Raw genomic sequence first — 20,977 nt, forward strand, 5'->3', positions numbered from 1 at the left:
TCATTTCTCCAAAGCCACATTTGCTACATGTTTGTAGTAGGTAGCACTGACCTACATTATAGGTAAATTTGTGAAGGATTCTTAAACTATAAATATAGATTTTTCAAAAAGTTATAAATAATTAGGCTTTTTCAGGGGAGTGATATATTACAAAGAAGTGGTGGTAACTAATGAAATATTCTATGCCTTTTCATTCTTCCACAGCCAGTATCTTGAAAATTACCTCTGGATGAATTATTCTCCAGAAGTGTCCAGCAAAGCCTATTTAATGTCAATCTGCTGTATGGTGAATGAGAAGTTCAGAGAAAATGTCCCTGCATGGGAGGTAACAGATTTAAATTACTTCATAGCTTTCTTACTGTGCTCACTTAAGCCATTACAAAGTAGCAAACTTTTTACCAATAATAAATAATGTTTTTAGAACAGAACTTTATCCAATAATAAATTAAATGTTGAGAAAAAGAATGGATGTATGAAAAGTAATATTAGATTTCTTTCGGTTTCAATACTTTCTTTAATTTACTGTGAATTGAAAAATTATGAATGTGGAGTTATTTTTCTGCTTTGAACTTAAAACAGAGTGGCATGAGTTATAAAGACTTTTACATCAGATAAAGTAAAATTTATATTAAGTAGCACAAATAGATAATGCTCAAATGAGATAATATTTTTCAGTGCCTTGTTTCACAGCAGGGGGTATATATTTGTAGTTTTTTGTGAATAAAGTAGTGTTTCCAAAGTTGAGACAGATATATTGTAATTTCAATTTTCTCTTTGTCTCTGATTTGGGATCTGTTTTCCCTTTTTGACATTTCTAATTGACTGATATTTTCTCTTTGTGCTACTGTAGTAGAGGCTCGATCAGCTAGTAGAGGTCCAAAATCTTGGCTTTCTTTGGCCACCGTGAAATGGTGATACTTGTCATCTCTTTTGAGGGGATGGTCTCCAAAATGAAAAGGTGTTAACATTCTTTAAGATAAAACCATGGACACTTCACTCAAATATTCATTAAGTGACTATCATCGTATGGCAGATTAGAACCCAGAGTAAACTAAGGGCCTTGTCTTACTGAGAGATCTTAGGGATTTCTTGAAGTTGCTTCGAACTACCAAAGGAAGGGAGAGGGAAGCCAGAGAATGACTTGATCAGTTTGCATGTTATAAAGACCACTTTGGTGATTAGAGCTTGAAACAGAGAAAAGACAGTACAGATAAAGAGAAGAGGTTACACACAGATTTGGAAAGTAGAATTGATTGGACTTGATAATTGAAGTAGCTTTAGCGGGGAGAGGTATTATTTCCAATAACCTTCCAGGCTTGGGCAACTAAATGTAAAAGATGAGAGTGCCATTTACCAAGATAGGTAGAAGAGGGTTGAGGAATACTTTGGAGGGTACAAAATTATTGAATTGAGTTTTGGACTTACTGAGTTTAAATTGCTTTTGGAATATCTAGGTGAAATTGTCTAGTAGACAAAGGAATCTAAGGGTCTAGAGAAACCTGGACTGAAAATGTGTATTTAGAATCATTAGCATATGGTAGTTGAAGTAATGGGAGGGGGAAAAGAAGAATGAGGCTAGAACCCTAGGAACACTGCTCTGTAAAGTGACAAAGGAGGAGGAGCCTTCAGCACATTGAAAAGGGGTTGAGTGTTGGTAAGAGTCCTTAGGACTTGACAGCTGTAACAACTTCAGGGAGTGCTGTGGGTGGAAACCTGTTGTAGAGAAGTAAGTGAAAACAACTAGTGTAGGCCACACATTTGGAGCACATGCCTGTGAAAGAAGGGAGAGGTAACAGAAAGAAACTAGGTGGGGAGGTAGATCACAGAGAGGCTTCAATATATTTACATTATTTACCTTTTTTTTTTTTAATGTTATATGTTAGGAGTAAAGAGACAATATAAAGGAAAGGCTGTCTTTGAGATTAGAGTGGGAAGACTTTAGTTTTTGCTAAAGATGTTGTTTCTTTTGTTTAAATTAGAAGAGTTAAAACACTTTAGATCTTTAATAAGAAAAGAAAGCCTAAGCTAATTACCAGCCTAATCCTTGAAGAAAAAATAAAAGAATTGAAGCCATTATTTTATTAGCTGAACGTTTCTGCAACTCTCACATAGTCCTGCCAGAAACCTATATTTGACTTGCTACCGTTAATGAGAAAGCAAATAATCTTTTTGTAATTATTAGGTATCGTTAATGGACTACTAAAAAGTCCACCAGTGTTTGCTTAAAGGAGAAAAAGACGTGAGCAAGCCATTTCAAAATGAATTTTTATTTTTCTTTTCAGACTTTTAAGAAGAAGCCAGATGACTTCCCATTCTTTTTCAAGTGTATCTTGAAAGCGGCATTAGCTGAAACTGATGGTGAATTTTCACTCCATGAACAGACAGTCTTATTGCTTTTTCTTGATCATTGCTTCAATAGTTTGGTAATTTTACTTTATCTTTTGGGTTCAAGTTTTCTTGTTCTTTTCAGTTGAATGTAGATGAGATTACCTCTGTAGCCAACTCTTCATAGTAGTGGGGAATGAGGATAATGCTAACAGCTTGATTTCAGCCCCTTCTCAGTAAAATCTTTTTATAAGATCTGTTTGCTTTTTAATAGATTTGGACTTGATCCCTCCTTTTTTCTATCTAGCCTCTAAGTAAAATGATAATAAGAACTGAAATTCTCCAAACGTAGAGCAGCAAAGAGTCTAATATGAACATTGAGTAATGAGATCTGTGTGTGTAAGCTATACACAAAAACATGGTTTCATTACTTCTCAGTCATACTTCATGCATAAGCTGGCAGGTCAGCAGGAGAGTTATGTTTTGAGTTGACTGTTTAGGGGTGGTTATGGATGATCTTTGCAAGTCTCTTGGGTTGTGTATGACACATTTTTCATTCTTCATAGGATTATCTTCTAAAAAATAAATATTTACAGTAATTACTATTTCATTTGTGCTTCTCTACTGTGGTTATCTGAAGGTATATACTTATTTATTTAAAGATAGGTGCTTCTGAATTGATAGTGCATTTAGACCCATACAGGAAAATGCATGGGGTTTTTTCTTACCCTGAAAACAGTCTTGGTAGATGGATGATTATTATCTGTTTCCATGTAGTACCTCACATGGATCTTGTAAAGACATAAGAAAAAGATTTATGATGTGTCACTATTATCTCTTTAACATTTATTAAATTAAAAAAAGCAAATATAGATAGATGTGATTCCTTGTCAGCAATTGAACAAAAACAAGATTTAATTAGTAGTTTGGTGCTAGGTTTAATTAACTTAAAAGCTAGCTTATTATTGAAATACTTTATTTTTTTCAGCTTACCATCAGTTCTCATTATTTGAGGTAGCTATGCTCTATAAAGTAGCTGCGAACACTGAATTCGCTATAACTGAACCATTGCTCTTGGGGAAAATACAGGGTTAGGTTCATGCAAGCCTCTGGTCACAACAAACTGATCAGCGTATAACTTTTGTTTTATGTGTTTCTGTTTAAAGTCACCTTATGTAGTATATGTTGTTGATTCATTAACATTGAACTCATGGTCAACAGTGCTGTAACTTAGAACAAACCTTATCTAACACTCATATTTCCTCTGTAAGGCACATCACAGCCTTCTTCTGCCCAGGAACACTGGATGACACTTCAGTCCTGTGCTTGGGGCCATTTTAAATAACAAAATCACCAACAAAAAACACAATAATGTGAAAAAGTAGCACTAAATAGACCAAAAAAAGATGCTAGTGTATAATATGAGAGCTGAAGCAAGAAGGCAGAGCATCACCTTGTCCATCCTCAGCTGGAAATGTGTGTGTTCGGCGGCTCACATTTTTCTCTGCTCTGTGCTGACAATGGATGACAGCAAAAGCATCGGGAATATTGAATTGGGGATTACAAATACATTTTTGCAAGTGGATGAATTCACAAATGTGGAATCTACAAATAATGAGGCTTGACTGTATCTTTTTTAAAAAGTATTGAACTACTTAATAATAAAATATCATTAATTTGAAAGTACTGATGGCATGTTCTCCCCCCAGGACTTAAAAAGGCAGTACGCGCCTTATGTAAAGACTTAGGTTAAAGTTCTGGTGTGTTTATAAACTTGGTTTCTTCATGCTTTAAACAGGAAGTAGACTTGATACGGAGTCAAGTACAGCAGCTTATCTCCCTCCCAATGTGGATGGGCTTACAGCCTGTAAGTATGTTATTTCAGAAACTTACATATATTTATAAGTGGAACATGTGGTTTTAGACTGTGTAGCTTTAATATGGATATAAAATGGTAGCTAAAAATCGCCTTTCCTGATTACAAAATTTGTCTAATTTACCCTGCATTAACTTATCATAGATGTAGTTTTTTCGGTTTTAAAGTTTTTGTATGTAAGCTAGTATACGTTTCACCTAATTTCATTATTGTAAGGTGAAATAATATCTATTGCGCTCAGAGAGGAGTTAATTTAGTAAAATATTATTACTCGTATATATGTCTTTGGATAAGACTAAATACAGACTTGAATTTTTTATTTTCCTTGATTGGAATGTACATACAGCTATAGGAGAAGATCGGAATTATGTTTAGTATTAGCAACTTCATTTTTTTCATCAAATTCTTGTTGGATAATATGTGCCAGTATCAAATTAACAGATCTTAGGGAATAAAGTTAAAACTATCAAATTTCAGTATAATACGTTATTCAGAATTCCATTTCCTGCTCGTGGGTGGTTTTGTAGACGCCCAAATATGCAAGCTCATTCATACGTACCAGTTGATGAAGGTGAAAACAGGCACGTATAAATAATTAATACTAAGTTAAAAATAGATAAGTGCCGTAAGAAGGAATGTGGTGGTATGGACATTTCCTTATTGTGATAGCTGTTTTATGTTCATTGTTTCAGACCCTTTTTTTGAACTTTAATGCTCCTAAATGTTAATGCTCATATTTTTCAAATTGAAGTTCTTAATTTTAGAAATAAGAAAAAAATTTATTATTGAGCTTAAAATCTTGACTAGAAAAGGCAGTTTCTTTTGTCTTACTTTTTTCTATTAACAAGTATTAGAATTGAAAAGTTCTTTAAAATATAGGTATTCGTTTCTTAGTTTTCAGGTTTTGTCATGTTGCTTTCTGGTTTTATCCCATTGCTCTATATTATATCCATACATTAGAAAACTACCTAATAATTGATCTAATCTTTATCCTTGTAAGCTTTGGGGTTACTGATGATTTAATGTCACATCACTCTTTCAGGCACGATTGGAATTAGAATTAAAAAAGACACCTAAACTAAGAAAATTCTGGAACTTGATTAAAAAGAATGATGAAAAGATGGATCCAGAAGCAAGAGAACAGTATGTTGCCAAAGCTTTGTTCCACGTTGGTTTCTTATGCTGGGTTGTGAGTCTTAGATGTTGCTGACTTGATTTGTTGTTTCCTTTGCATACTGCTGAACCAAATAAATGATTAAGAAGCACTTAGACTGTCATAGGAATATTTTTCTCAGAGGTCCAAGGGAGAAGCCAAAACATCACCACGTTTTTCTCCTTTCCCTTATCTCTGCTCCAGTCATAAGTGTATCACTGGGTCTTCCCCTTGCCTGTTGTCCATCATAGTCTCTGTCGTGGATGGTTCTCAATTTTCTCCACAATCTGCAGGCTATCAGTCCAACTTATCTTTTTCTCACTCCTGCACTCTTAACAATGACTTATACACTCCATTTTATACAGTTCATTCATTCCATAAATATTGAGTGTTTATTATTTTGCTGAGTACTATTATAGGTATAGGGGTTGTGACAGAGAAGAAAATGGAAAGTAATACCTGCTCTTGTGGAGCTTACATTCTAGTTGGGGAAGGCAGCAAATAACAGATGAATTATATGGTATATTATATGGTGGTCCATGCTAAGGAGAAAAATAAATCAAGTATAACAATTAAGGAAGCAGATGAGGATTGCAGGGTATTTTAATAGTAATTATTACCAATTGGATAAAAGTCTGGCAGCAAGCATTTATTTCATCAAAGTGCTGTTAGTAGGACACAGGGGAAGAATCTGTTTACTCTTAAGAGATTTGTTCCTCTCTCTCTTTGAGGCTAGCTGGTCTAACTGTGCTCTTGCCTTATTTACTCTCTGACTCTTCTAGCAGTAACCCTTTTTCTTTCTTCATCTTTAAGTGCTCTTTTCCACTCACTATTTTTTCCCTCTGCTTATATGCTTAAGACTCGCTTCCCTTGGGCCTATGATAACTTCTTCTGACTCTATTTTTTCCTCCACTTAGGAGAGTAGTCTGTATACACCTGTAGATAGTAATTGAAGTCATGAGTATGAGTGAGATTATGTAGTGAGTATATAAATTATGAAAAGAGGGTTGAGGACAAAAAGAAGTGAAGCTTGGAGTTATGCTGGTGATTACTGAAAATGAGAACTGAAAAAAGCTGGATATCAGAGAAACAAGTTTGGGAGTAAGGAAGGGAGAGCTATAAGGACAGGATATTAGGGTCAGAATAGGAATATCCTTTCTTTAACTTCGAACTCCAGTCTCATCTCTTCCATGGTATCTTTCTAACCAATAGCCTCTTGATTGGGCTAATTACATGATATCTTTGCATTATTTGACTCTTCTAAAAAATTTAAACTCTCTCTTCCCGTTACCTCAATATGATTTAATTCCAAACCGATAGACTATTCATTGTTTTGTAAACATTCCTTCCCTCACTACCCTTTCCACTCTACTCCACTTAATTGAAGGGTAACCTTCTAAATGCTCTTCCACACCAACTACTTTAGGCCACAGTGCTTTCTTCTTCTGAACTCCTAAAACAGACTGTGTTTCTTATTGAAACATCAGCTCTTTTCATAATGATTAGACTATGTATAGTTGTTTAGAGTATAGGTTCTACAATCAGACTTAACTAGGTTTCACACTCACCTGCCGTGTAACTTTGGGCAAGTTACTGCACCTCCTTGAGCCTCAGTGTGAAATCAGGACAATAGTACCTGTTTCGTAGGACTGTCGTCAGTATGAGATTATTTTGTACGATGTACTTAACACAGCTCACATCCTGGCACAGTAAGTGCTCAGTTAATGTCAGCCAGTTTTATTACTGCTGGCTTGTGCTATTAATTACATTTTATGACTTGTCATTTCAAGTATATTTTAGTCATTCTCCTTCTTTTTATTTCCACCAGGACTGGCATAATCATTTGTAGCCATCCAGTACCTGATGATTGTTTTTTGATTAGTTGGTACATACTGCATCTTAAATTAGTAATGAATAAAAAGTTGTTTTTTAAACTAACATTTAATTTTTATAAATCATAATACTCTATTATGTTTAATAGTTTAAACATATTAAAGTATGTAATTGCTTATCTCATTTTAACTACATACTTAAATGTTAGATTTTTATTGTTTCAAGAGCAGACTGTAAATGAAATTTTGAAAACTTTTTAGTCCTGACCTTTAAATCACAAGTGAAAACTTTTACAGTAAGAAGATAGAGATGCTTTCTTGGCTGGTTTATTAGGCCAGTAATGAGGCTCTTCTTTTCTTCATGTAGTGCTGTATTTACATTCAAAGAAGAAGCTGTGTGTTTAAATTATGGTCCTGATTTCAGAGAGAAATGGAACATTTTGAACAGTGTAAGAAAGGCTGTTCAGCATTTAAATTTTACTTTTGAAATAATTATTTCTCAAAAATAATTTGGTCACTGTTTGTTATCTCTCTGATTTTAGAGCCTATCAAGAAAGAAGATTTCTTTCACAACTCATCCAGAAGTTTATCTCTGTGCTGAAATCAGTCCCACTTTCTGGTAACTATATTCCTCTTCTCAGCTCATTTGTGAAGTTACCATTTAGATGCCCATATAGTATTTACTAATCTTTAGTCTAAAAACTGCTCTCAGAATGATTTTAAATTATATTGACAAGGGGTTATGTCCTTCCCTTTTCAAATAAGTTACCAGTCTGAGTATTGTGGCTGCCTTAGAAATTCACGTAATTTAAGGGCACCAGCATGGTTATTAAAATGTTCATTTATTTATTTTTGGAGCTTGCTTATGAGCCACAGGTCCTGAACAAGGTTCTGGGACATGGTGAACAAGACAGTCACAGACCCTATCTACATGGCATTTACAATTTGCTGAGTAGTGTCTTCAAGCAATATCAAATATTGTTAGGAGGGGAAGAGGAGAATTATTTTGAGATACGAGCTACAAGATGAAATGGGAAGGATTTTCCTCCATCGTGGCCCCCATTTATTGATGAAACAAATATAAATATATGCTATGTAGAGTATAAATTTCAAAATATATCATGATTATACTGTATATAGATAGATGTGTGTCTGTGTGTGTGTGTGTGTGTGTGTGTGAGTGTGAGATAGACCTATGTACCAGGAAGAACTAATTACATTATTCTGGGTTGGCAAGATCTTTATAAGGATTTATGTATGCTATGTATGATATGTCATTGGTTGTTAATATTTTATTTTCTAACTGGAATATAATCTAAGAACAATGCTGTAGGTGTACCATATTTATATGCTCCAGAGATTATAGCATATATATGAATCAGATTGTAGCTTTGTTTAAACTGAAATACAACAATTATTTACTTATAAATGTTGCCCCCCCCCCCCGCAAGTAATAGTTTACAACTGAAAATCACAACTGTAATTCAGTGACGAGTAGATACTAATGCTATAAATGCTAATTTATGGTACCTGATTTGGAGCATAATATCAATATTACTACATCAGTATAAAGAAAAAATTGTCATATGCTTGTAATCTAAGTCACTTAATATTTGTGTATTTAAATCTTTCAGTTAAGAACCTTAAACCTAGAAAGAGGACTTAGATTTGGTTTCCTTGGCACAAATAGTAATAATGAGAACCAGTAATGTCTGTAACAATTAGGGTCATAAAAATTGATGTCATCTTGGGAATTCCTTCGTGGTCCAGTGTGTAGGACTCAGTGCTTTCACTGCCGTGGGCCTGGGTTTGATCCCTGGTCGGGGAGCTAAGATCCCACAAGCCACGCAGCGTGGCCAAAAAAAAAAAATTGATGTCACGTAGAAAGGTTTGAAAGTCAAGTAAATACAACAATATAGGGCCTGCAGTAATTTTAACATCCTATAAACTACTAACTGTTGCCATTGTCATAATATATTGTCAGAAAACAAAATTTCTTAGATTGATCTTGAGCTTTAATCAAAATTTGTTAACTTTCTGGCAAAGGAACCAACAAGGTGATGAAAACAGTGTGCCAGTTCAGAGAGGGCATAAAAGCAGATAGAATATATAGTTAGAAAACAGAAAACTAATTTATAAGAGAGTAAAAAAGATTGTGTGTAGTTTCATTTTACAGGGTCATTACAGACAACCTGTCCATATCAATTGTTATAAAGGAAATCTGTGTAGGATGGTCTGAGATGTCAGGACTGCTATCAGAAGAAAGGAAAAATACACAATACACATAAAAAGCAAACAATAAGGATATATTGGTGTCTGAAACTGAAATAACAGGGCTTCAGCTCTGAAGAATTATGCCTAGTAGGGCCAATTAGTGTAAAAATATGCTGTTTTATCCACCAGAACTCAGAAATTGAGTACCAAGCATCACGTTCTAATTTTAAATAGGCCATTGCCAGTAATTTTCTCAAGCAATAAATAAAAATACAAATACAGCTCTTGTTCACTTTTAAAATTTTGGACAAAATTATTTTCCTTTGACAGTAATAAGAACAAAAGATACAACAGAGGACTGATTTGAATGGATTTAATTTAAAACTCCTTTAAATTCTTTAGTTTTAGTGGCTGTGTGACTTAGACTATGTCTCAGAAAACCTGGATTCCAGTTCTAACCAGCCATTACTTTGTTCTGTACTTTTATCAAGTCATTTTCCTCTGGTCCTCAGTTTCTTACCTGGAAAATGAAGAGCTAGTACAGATGTTCTCTGAGGTCTTTTCCAGCTGTGAAATTCTATAGTTATGTTATTTTAGGGTTTGGATTATGGGCATGTGTTAGTCACAAAAGTATTTATATTTCTTTCTTCACATAAAGCCTTCTATTTTCCTGTATGCTACAAGTAAAAAAGTGGATTTATTTAAGCATTTGTAGGATGCCTTCTACAGGTCTAGCACTGGTTTATTCGCTGCTGGGAGTCCTTAGCCTAGGGACCCTGAAATTATCTCCTTTTCAATTGAAACAGTCTTGTCAGGATGGTTTCAGCTGGTAAAATAGCAGAACATTTTCTGACATTAGAAAAAAAAGACATTTGTATTCTGAAAGCATGTCATGTCACAAGGTTGTAATTCTTTTAAAAACAAAAATGTTTTAAAAAATAATACATTAATGCTCGTGAATAACACAAGATAGTGATTTAAAAAATATTTTATTGCTCTATGTGTCATTGACATTTTAATGTCAAAGTTAATACATGTACAGTGAAAAAAAGTCACAAAAATTGTCCCTTTAATTAGTTTGTTTTGTATCTTCCCCACCCATTTTCTGTGCATTCTAAAGATAGATAGATATATATATCTTTGTGTGTATACAGGTACACATACATGTATGTGTTTATGCATATGAAAGAAGTTCTAGATGTTTAGTATGTGAAGAAAATAAGGAAAGTAGGTCAATAACTGTGATAAAACTGCCTTTCTAGTTTTTCTATTCAAGTTTTTTCAAAATCTAATCATTTGGTACAGATTTTTAAAAGTTAACACTTTAAAAATATTTTTGCAGGTCTGATTTTTAAAATGTGTCTCTCATTTAAGCTACATTTTTCATTTTCTCATATTTATAGAGCTTACTGTAAGGGTAAGGCCTGCCCTTTTTGAAATATATGTGAGGTCTGTGCTCTGAACCATAGTTAGTCCAATCCTGATGAATGAGACAAATAACCTTGTTTAAATAACTAAATAACTGCCAATTTTAAGATATAGTACTATAGAACGCCCTAAGTAAGAAAGTTTTAACATGTTTTCTCTGTTATGTCTAGAACCTGTCACTATGGACAAAGTTCATTACTGTGAAAGATTTATTGAACTTATGATTGATCTAGAGGTAAGAAGTGTACAGTGACTTTTCTGTTACATTATCATTAAGGAGGCTAAGATTAAGCCTATGACTATATATGAAATATTTCTTTATCACCTCAAACTGGCCTTAGTTTGTTTGTACCTATTTCAAATGTCTTATAGAGAAGAAAGTCAAAAGTGATTGACCCTTGAAGTTTTCAGATGACTGTCAAATGGCTGCATTTGTATAAAAAACATTATTTAGTATAGTTATTAAACATGAGTCCGGCAATGGCAATTTATTTTGTGTCACAGTTAATACCCCTACATAGAGTTTTAAAAAGGGCTGAAGTTATAGATTTATGGCCATCTCTTTAATAATCTCACTTTTCTAAATGTGCCTAATACTATTGATGAAGAAAGATATAGCTGCTTGCTATAGTCAATTTTTAAAATTAAGATTTTTAAAAAAGATTTCATGCTACTAGGTGCAAGATTTTGATACAAAGTTCAGATGCAGAGTTGGTATAGTTCAGATTGAATTCATTTCCTTTCCTTTCCTCTCCTTCTTTAATGCAGGAAATTGAAAGAAAATCCTTTCTGTTCATTCCTTATCAGGAGAGCTAGGGTGGTTTCTAGACATGAGGATTAGAGTATTGGACTATCAGTCATTCATGAGATCTTCATTGAGATTCCAGCTCTGCCAGTAACTGTAATCTCTGAGGATCTCAGTAACCTCCCCTTTAACATGAGGGTATTTGACTAGATTAGTGCTTTCCAAACTGTGATTGTCATAGTTTCTCAGTATTGTCTTTCTGACTGTCATAGGGTGATATGGGAAGAGGAAACTGAGAAAGGAATCTCCATTGAGGGTTTTCCACTCCCTTTTCCCCATTTTTAAACCTGCACACAATACATATTGGGATTTCATATAGGATTTTGTTTGAAAACTAGTGGCCAGGATATCTGAGATTTCTTCCAGTGCTGGATTTTATTTAGAAACATTACCACTGAATTTATTTACAGCATGGACCAGACCCTTTGCTTTGTGCAGAGTGTCTTTTGGGGGGCTGAGGGTACTTTGTATGTGACTAACACTTCTGCGCTATGTATCAGTAGACTTCACCTGTAGCTGGGAGAGCATGCAGACTTATTGCTGTGGTGATTATTTTCTCTAGGCCCTACTCCCCACAAGACGCTGGTTTAATACCATCCTGGATGACTCCCACCTTTTGGTTCACTGTTACCTTTCCAATCTTGTTCGTAGAGAAGAGGATGGCCATCTTTTTTCCCAGGTGAGCACTGGTGGATCTGAACATACTTGTTGTTTTCATTTCTAAGTCAATCTTTTCTTTCTTTGCCATGCACCTGGGAGTACTGGGGCATGGTGCAACGTATATTTTGCTAAATATTGAATTGAATGATATAAATTCCTAATGAGTCATTTTAAAGTAAAACCAAGTCTTAATATACAAAATGGATGCCTTCTTGTATAGGTGGCCTATACTAATTTTATATTATAACCTTTTTTTCTTTTCTGAATATTCATTTTATTAATGTAAACAGTAAAACAAGCATTATTAAATTTGAGGGGAATAGGTAATTCAAATAAACGTTTTGTTAATCATATGTGCTTTTATTATTGGACTAAATTATGTGTGATGTAATCCCACATACTCATATATATTTTGATTCTATGTCAGTAACCACTGTGGACTATAATAGATGATAAGCATTAATTTCGAGTGAACTACGCCCTAATATCATGGCTCTCTTTGCCTAAGATGATGGTGACAGAGGCAGTTGATAGTGTGGAAGTACATATACACTTAGACTGCTGCCTTGAGTTGGAAGGCAAGTGAACTTTGTTTACTGCCTTGAGTAGGAAGACACACTGTTAAGGTTTCCCATTTCCTGTAATGTCATCCAGAAGAAAAGTCTTCTAACAAACTTCTAACACTCGCCTTTCAGTGAGATCACAGCTGGAGATAAAATTTTCGTGTGTGTATTTGCACACTGTCCTAAGAATTTTTTTATCTTGTATCTGTGAGCATTCCTTTTTTTCCTATTCTCTTATTAAATTTTACCCAGTGATTTGTTGCATGTATTAAAATACATTAAAATCCTAATATCTGGGGGGGGAGGGATAAATTGGGAGATTGGGACTGACATATAGACACTACTATATATAAAATAGATAACTAATAAGAACCTGCTATATAGCACAGAGAACTCTACTCAATACTCTGTAATGACCTGTATGGAAAAAGAATCTAAAAAGAGTGAGTATATGTATATGTATAACTGATTCACTTTGCTGTACAGCAGAAACTAGCACAACATTGTAAATCAACTATACACCAATAAAAATTAATTTAAAAAATCCTAATATCTGATCTGCCATAGATTAGAATTAAGAATAATAAAAATTTGGGGCGAATGGAGCCCCAGATTCTGTTGATTCTGTTGATACTGCCAGCACAGGGGGAAAGCAGGCCTTCTTAAAGCACCAGGAACTAAGCCAAAGAAAGCTTGATGGCCATGGAGACCGAAGAGAGGAATGAATAACTTAGCTTTTCCCACCTTGCTTTTTTTTCTAATAGAAGCATAGAGAAGAGTATCTCTAATTGTGAATTGCAAAACCCTTGTCAGAAAATTTTAAATGGCATAAGACCTTAGGAGTTCCCTCTAATGGTATAGTTCTATGTAGATAGATTTTTTTTTCCATTAAAATGATTGACTTCCTTTGATTAGTTCCTTAATGTCTCTTTAGTATTGGGATTGCAGTTGAAGTTCTTTCCTGTAGAAGTAGACCATGTGTATGAAATAGACTTAACAGTTTGTTCACAAGGCATATACTTTATGCTCACATAAATAAAACACGTTTGTATATGTGCTGAAATGTTTGTTGCAATGTTTACATTCCAAAGCTTTTCAGTACCTCTAAGAAGGTATGTGGACTTGTTTATTATTTTTAATACTGTCTGTTTTTACTTTCTTGTTCTCATGTTTACACAGTTTATTAATTTAAATGTATCCTTTCAGCTTTTGGACATGCTTAAGTTCTATACTGGTTTTGAGATTAATGATCAGACTGGAAATGCTCTGACAGAGAATGAGATGACTACGATTCACTATGATAGAATTACTTCTCTACAGGTAATTGAAATGCATTATAGCCTTTGCGTCTGCTGCATGAAGTTGAGTCATAAATAATTTAGGTTTTATATAGTACAAATAGGAAAGATACTAATTTAATAGTGTGTTCATCTTGAATTTTTAAAATATTGCTAATTCTGATGGATTCATGAAAAAGAATGCTTTCTTTTATAGTTCTTAATCTTGAGAATCAGTATATTGATATTTGACACTCAAAAAATATTAGTTACTGGGCCAGTTTAGTGTGTTTAAGTATCAGTTTTATTTTATGAAAGAGTATTTCAACTTGACAAAGTACGTGTAAGTGCTTTGTACATTTTAAAGATAGACACATGTAATGGGACTGAAATTTACCAATGCAGCTCAGATATGCCCCAAAAGTACCTTTGTTTCTATTACTGAGCTCATTTTGCTCTTGAACTCAGTTTTGTCTGGTGGCAGCTTTTATTTCTCAATTTAAAGTAATTCAGTTCTTTACATTTTAAAGAGTCTTTTTTTGGGTAAAGACTCAGCCAAACTGAAGTTCAAATTGTCTTTCATAAATCAGCTCAGACATCTTTTCCTGCTTTTCTCAGAACATTAGTGTTTTTGTCCTGCCTCTGCCCTTGAAGTGACCACAGCGGGTGTGGTGTGTGGCTGTTCTCTTGGCCACCAGCAAGGCACAGTGACTGCTGCCTCGGAGCTGTGTTGTCAACCTACTGACAAGGCCCCAGCCCTTGTTCTTGATGGTGCTGGAGTCCCCCTGGGAGCGGACTCGCCTTCGTTTCCTAGCTCAGGCAGCTCACTTTCAGGCTTGGTTTCAGGGTCATTTTGCCATTGCCTGTAGTTGTTTCATGGCAGGCTCATCGATAACCTTGGCAACCTTCTGTGTCATCCACTACAGAGCACATGAAAACTTGTGGATCTTCCCTGTGCCACATGAGCATTGTGGAGGACTAAGAATGTTATTTCACACACACTTAATCAAATCAGCATAATGCTGCTTTCTGTTTTCTTGCAGCTTACCCCACGTTGGTTGGAGGTGTTACCCTGTGAGGTTCTCTCTTTCCAGAGTTCCAAAGTAAAGCAGGGCACAAGCACACTATGCTGTAGGCCTCTCCCTTGAGATACCTCTTCATTGGGAGTTGCCCTTGAGACTTTCTTATAGTTTTGTTAGGCCAATTCTTGATCATAAAGTGTTTTGTTTTGTTCTTTCTCTTCTCCTGTCAGTGAAGCTGGCCTTCCTGGCTATTTTCTTGTATATTCAAAATACAGTTTTAGAAATCAAAAACTGAACATTGATTCTTTGTACTCTCTGGCCAGAACAATTCTGGGTTTTTTTCCCATTGTATCTAATGCTTTTGAATAAGGCAGAGGTCACATATGAGAAGCATATAAGAAAGAGAATTGCATTAATTAAAAAAAAATTTTTTTCCATTATGCAGTATATAAGTTGTAATTTATTATATTAATATGTAGGCATTAATTAATTAATTCTGTTCTTTTCTAGAGAGCTGCTTTTGCACATTTCCCTGAACTCTATGATTTTGCCCTCTCAAATGTTGCAGAAGTAGATACTCGGGAATCCTTGATCAAGTTTTTTGGACCTCTTAGGTAAGGCAATCTGAAAGGACAACTGAATTTTAATTTTCTTTTTTGGTTTTAGTTATTTTTGCACTACTTTAGGTGATGTTACTTGTTGCACTACTGTTTATTGACAACTAGAACTAGTGCTTCTCTCTAGCATTTGTTATCTTTGAGTCACTTAAATATAATTATACAACTTCTCTTTATTTTGGTAAAATTTTTATTTTTTGTAACTTATATATTTTTCCTAGATCTTAAATTTTTTTAGAGTAGAATATAAGCTGGTATCCCATCAGTCGTAAACAACATACAACAGAAACCAGTAAATATTCATCCTATGTGATATTAGAGGTTAGGCATAAGAAAATTTTTGCATGTTTAAAATTTATTAAATTGTAATGTTCTCTGGCATCTCTGTGAGTATACTTTTTTGAAAATAGCAATAATAGCATACATTTATTTACTTTGTGATAGGTACTCTACTAGTATGTAAATAATTAAATCCTGAAAATATTCATGTGAGAAGAGTAGGTACCATTTTACATATAAGGTAGCTGAGGCACAGAAGAGTTGAGTACTTTGCCTAAGTCACACAGCAAGTAAGTGGCAAAGATAGGATTTTTTTTTAATATATAAATTTATTTATTTATTTTATTTTATCTTTGGCTTCGTTGGGGCTTCGTTGCTGCACGCGGGCTTTCTCTAGTTGCGGCGAGTGAGGGCTACTCTTCATTGCAGTGCACAGGCTTCTCATTGCGGTGGCTTCTCGTCGCGGAGCACGGGCTCTAGGCACACGGCCTTCAGTAGTTGTGCCACACGGGCTCAGTAGTTGTGGCTCACGGGCTCTAGAGCGCAGGCTCAGTATTTGTGGTGCCCGGGCTTAGTTGCTCTGCGGCATGTGGGATCTTCCCGGACCAGGGCTGGAACCCGTGTCCCCTGCATTGGCAGGTGGGTTCTTAAGCACTGCGCCAACAGGGAAGCCCCAAAGATAGGATTTGAACCTAGGTAGTCTGACTTCTGAGCCCTAATTATTTTTTTTTTGAGGTATAATTGACATAAAACATTATATTAGTTTCAGGTGTATAACACAATGATTTAATATTTGTATTTATTGTGAAATTGATCACCACGAGTCTAGGTAGCATTTATCTCCATATATATAGAACTTTTTTGGTCTTGTGGTGAGAACGTCTAAGATCTACTTTCTTTGCAACTTGCAAATATGCAATACACTGTTACTAATTATAGTCACCATGCTGTACAATTACATACCCATGACTTACTTATTTTATAACTGGAAGTTTGTACATTTTGATCTCCTTTACCATTTCACCCACCTTTGCCTCGGGCAACCACCAATCTGTTCCCTGTTTCTGTAAGCTTGGTTTTTTGGTGGTGGGGGGGGCGGGGTTTGTTTTAAAATTCCACATATAAGTGACTCATTAAATTCCACATATAAGTGACCCATACAGTATTTGTCTTTCTCTTTCTGACTTATTTCACTTAGCATAATGGCCTTTGGGTCCATCCATGTTGTTGCAAATGGCAAGATTTCATTCTTTTTTATTCTGAGCCCTAACTTTTGACGACTGTGCTCTGTTATCTCCTCATTTTCCTTAACTCTGGGGAGAATTTATGTGTAGTTAATTGGCTATTTAAACTGAAACGAACTGAGATTGGTTTGGTCATTCATTTTCATATGAGGATATGTAATAACTTATAATAAATAATACACAGGTCTACTTCCTTCTTTTAAATAACGGCATTGAGTTCTGTTGAACAGGTCTACCATACTATTTTTTAATCACTCGCCTGTTGACGGATCTTTAATTTTTAAATTTTTGACTATAACAAACAATTAGGCAATGAACATTCTTTTTACTTCTATTTTAAAAATTTTAGTACTGATTCCCAGAAGCAGAATGGCTGATTCAAAGGGGTTATGTGTTTAAATTTTGTTACGTATTGCTAAATTATCTTCCCAAAAAATGCCAATTATACACTTACATCAATAGTGTATGAGGATTTATTTCTCTCCCTTCCAACACTAGGTAAATTCGTTTTTCATTTTTGCCAATCCAAGGACAAAAAAATTCTCATTGTTTTACTTGCATTCTGTAATTATATGTTACTTTCTGGTTGTCATCCTTTGCTATTTTGTATTCCATTGTTTGTCATTTTATTGATTTTTTTAAATAAGGAACCTTTATTCTGGATATTAATATTTTATCTAGTTCTGTTGCAATTATTTTGTCTCAGTTTCTCTCTTTTAAACTTTGTTTATGGTATATTTTGTTATTACAGATGTTTTAAATTTTTAATCACATCTTTCAATCTTCTTTTTAATAACAATAACAAATGTTTTATTTAGAAGGCCTTCTTTACCAAAAGATTACAAAAATATTATATTTTTAAAACACTTCTGTAGATTTTTTTCTTACATTTAATTTAATAGCTGTATAGTCTGTCCAGGGAATTTATTTTTGTCCATAGAGCTCCTTTATACTCTTACAAATCATTGAGGATCACAGAGAACTTTTTTAATGTGGATTATAGCCATTATATTTACTACATTAGAAATTAAAAGTAGAGGAATTTTAAATATTTAATTTATTTTAAAAATCAAGTAAAATCCATTGTATATTTCATACATATTGTTAATGAAATATATATACTCCAAAATGAAAATAGATACATAGTGAGAAGAGTAGCATTGTTTTACAGTTTTGCAAATCTTTTTAATGTCTGGCTTAATGAAAGACAGTTGGATTTGCAGATCTACTGTTGGTTTCAGTTTGTTGTAAGATGTTATTTTGCCTGAAGTAAATGAAGAAAATCCACTCTTACACAGAGGGAAGTTTATTTTAAAAGCTTTTTCAAGTAATTAAGAATATTATTCTTTGATACATATCAAAACTTGACAGTTGGTAGATTTCTTGAAAGTTAGTTTCATTGTGGTATCTGAAACCATGTTAAGGAAGTATGTGCAATTAAAGTGAATTGATTTTAAAAATGGAGAGGTACACCTTGTTCATGGATGAGAGGACTCAGTTAAGGTGTGGATTCTGCCCAAATTGATCTATAGATATAATTCAGTTCCAGTCAGAGTCCCAGCAGGATATTTTATAGAAACTGACGAGCTTATTCTAAAACTCATATGGAAAGGCAAAGGAACTAGAATAGTCAAAACCATTTTGAAAAAGAACAAAATTGGAGGATTTCCACTACCTAATTTCAAGACTTACTATATAAAGTTAAAGTCATCGAGACATTGTGGTATTGAAAACAGGGTAGACATTATAGATCACTGGAACAGGGTCGAGTTCAGAAATAGACCACACATATACATATGGTTAGTTGGGTTTTGACTAAGGTGCCAAGGCAACTCAGTGGAAAAGAGATAATTTCAGCAGTGGTACCGGAACAATTGGACAGCCATATGCAAAGTAGGAAGCTTGACCCATTCCTCACATCTTATACAAAAATTAACTCAAAATGAATCATAGACCTAAATATCAAAATGAAAACTTAGGAAATATAGGAGAAAATCTTTGTGATTGTGCTTTGTGCAAAGATTTCTGTAGACACCAGGGCACAGTCTTTAAAGGAAACAACTGATAAATTGGACTTCATCAAAATTAAAAATTTCTATTTGAAAGACATTGTTAAGAGAATGAAAGACAAGCCCCAAACTGGGAGAAAATATTGTCTAAATACATATCTGATGATGGACTGGTATCTGGAAGTCTCAGAACTCAATTATAAGAAAACAACTTAATAAAAAAATGGCTATAGATTTGAACAGATACTTCACCAAAGAAGATATATAGATTTCAATAAGCCTATAGAAAGATGCCTAACATCATTAGTCATTAGGAAAAGCAAATTTAAATCATAGTGAGATATCATTATGTACCTATTAGAATTGTTTATAAAAACAACAGTATATTAACTCTTGACCGGGATGTGGAGCAACTGGAATTCTCATACATTGCTGATGAGAATTCAAAATGGTAGTGCCACCTTGGAAAGATTTGATAGTTTCTTGCACAAACATGCGCTTACTGTGCGATCTAGTGTTCTCACACTGGATGTATGTTCTCACAGACATACCCAAGAGAAATGAAAACTTAACATTCGCAGAAAAATCTGTACAGAAATATATGTAGTGGCTTTATTTATAGTTGTCAAAAACTGGAATATATAAATATGCTTCAGCTGGTGAGTAACTAAACACATTGTGAAATATCCATATAATGGAATATTACTCAGCAATAAAAAGGAACCAACTACAGATGCACACAACAGTGTGGGTGAATCTCAAATGTATTATGCTGAGTGAAAGCAGCCAGCGTCAAAAGGCTACATAATGTATGATTCCATTTATTTGACCTTCTGGAAAAAGCAAATTTATAGAGATTGAAGACACATTAGTGGTTACCAGGGACAGGGATAGAGAGTTTGAGGGGCTTTGGGGGGTAATGAAACTATTTGAGTGGTTGAAAGCTGTCAGGTAAGTAGTGGCAAATGCAAGTTTTTCAAAATTTCGGTTTTTCACTCTGAAATTCAAATTTTATCTTTGGCAACATATACTGTCAGTTATTTTCCTTGAAGTTAGGTTTATTTTGTTCAGATTTTTTGCTATTATTCAAGTCTGAATAACTGTAGTTTGTCAGTCGTTCTGACAAACATTCTTTTTACACAAGTAAAAATTGTGTGCAAAATGTGTACTTCCCACTCTGTCACACAGATGTTTTAAAAAACAGATACTCAAGTCCAAATTTAATAACCTTAATAATTTTTTACTGTTTCATCAAGGACATTTTTAAACAAAACTGGTGGGGTTTTTTTGTTTGTTTTAATAACTGTGTGTCACAGTGAGGAATGCTGTGGCCACTTACCGTACTGGTTGGTGCCACTGCCTTGATCCATACCACCAGTTTTACCCATTATCGCACTGTCACTGTATATGTAAAGACAGTGAGAAAAAAACTTAATAATGTCTTGGTATTAATATGAAAAAGTATTGTCCTTGTAGCTTCCCTGAAACAGTCTCGGGGACCATGAGAGGTTTGCAGAAGACACTTTGAGAATTCTGTATTAGGGGTTTAACTCTTTGCTGATTTCATATATTTGTTGCTTGTGTCATAGGATTATATTTTCTATGTAAAAATTTTTAAGCCATCTGTAAAATTATGTTTCAAAAATGAATTACGTTGTAATAAAATATTCTGA

General features: G+C 34.3%; 1 protein-coding gene across 4 annotated transcripts in view; it reads left to right on the plus strand.

The window, feature by feature from the left end:
* Window positions 1-20,977, plus strand: part of AQR (aquarius intron-binding spliceosomal factor) — a 117,962-nt gene that overhangs the window by 14,932 nt on the left and 82,053 nt on the right. For all 4 annotated transcript variants that reach the window (XM_061182278.1, XM_061182276.1, XM_061182279.1 and 1 more), the window contains 9 exons: window positions 205-325; window positions 2,283-2,423; window positions 4,124-4,192; window positions 5,244-5,344; window positions 7,729-7,805; window positions 10,999-11,063; window positions 12,196-12,312; window positions 14,063-14,176; window positions 15,666-15,769. In XM_061182278.1, the coding sequence (XP_061038261.1) occupies window positions 205-325; window positions 2,283-2,423; window positions 4,124-4,192; window positions 5,244-5,344; window positions 7,729-7,805; window positions 10,999-11,063; window positions 12,196-12,312; window positions 14,063-14,176; window positions 15,666-15,769 (909 nt within the window). The remainder of the gene's footprint in view (window positions 1-204; window positions 326-2,282; window positions 2,424-4,123; window positions 4,193-5,243; window positions 5,345-7,728; window positions 7,806-10,998; window positions 11,064-12,195; window positions 12,313-14,062; window positions 14,177-15,665; window positions 15,770-20,977) is intronic.

Source organism: Eubalaena glacialis, chromosome 2 (genome assembly GCF_028564815.1).
Source record: "Eubalaena glacialis isolate mEubGla1 chromosome 2, mEubGla1.1.hap2.+ XY, whole genome shotgun sequence".
NCBI lineage: Eukaryota > Metazoa > Chordata > Mammalia > Artiodactyla > Balaenidae > Eubalaena > Eubalaena glacialis.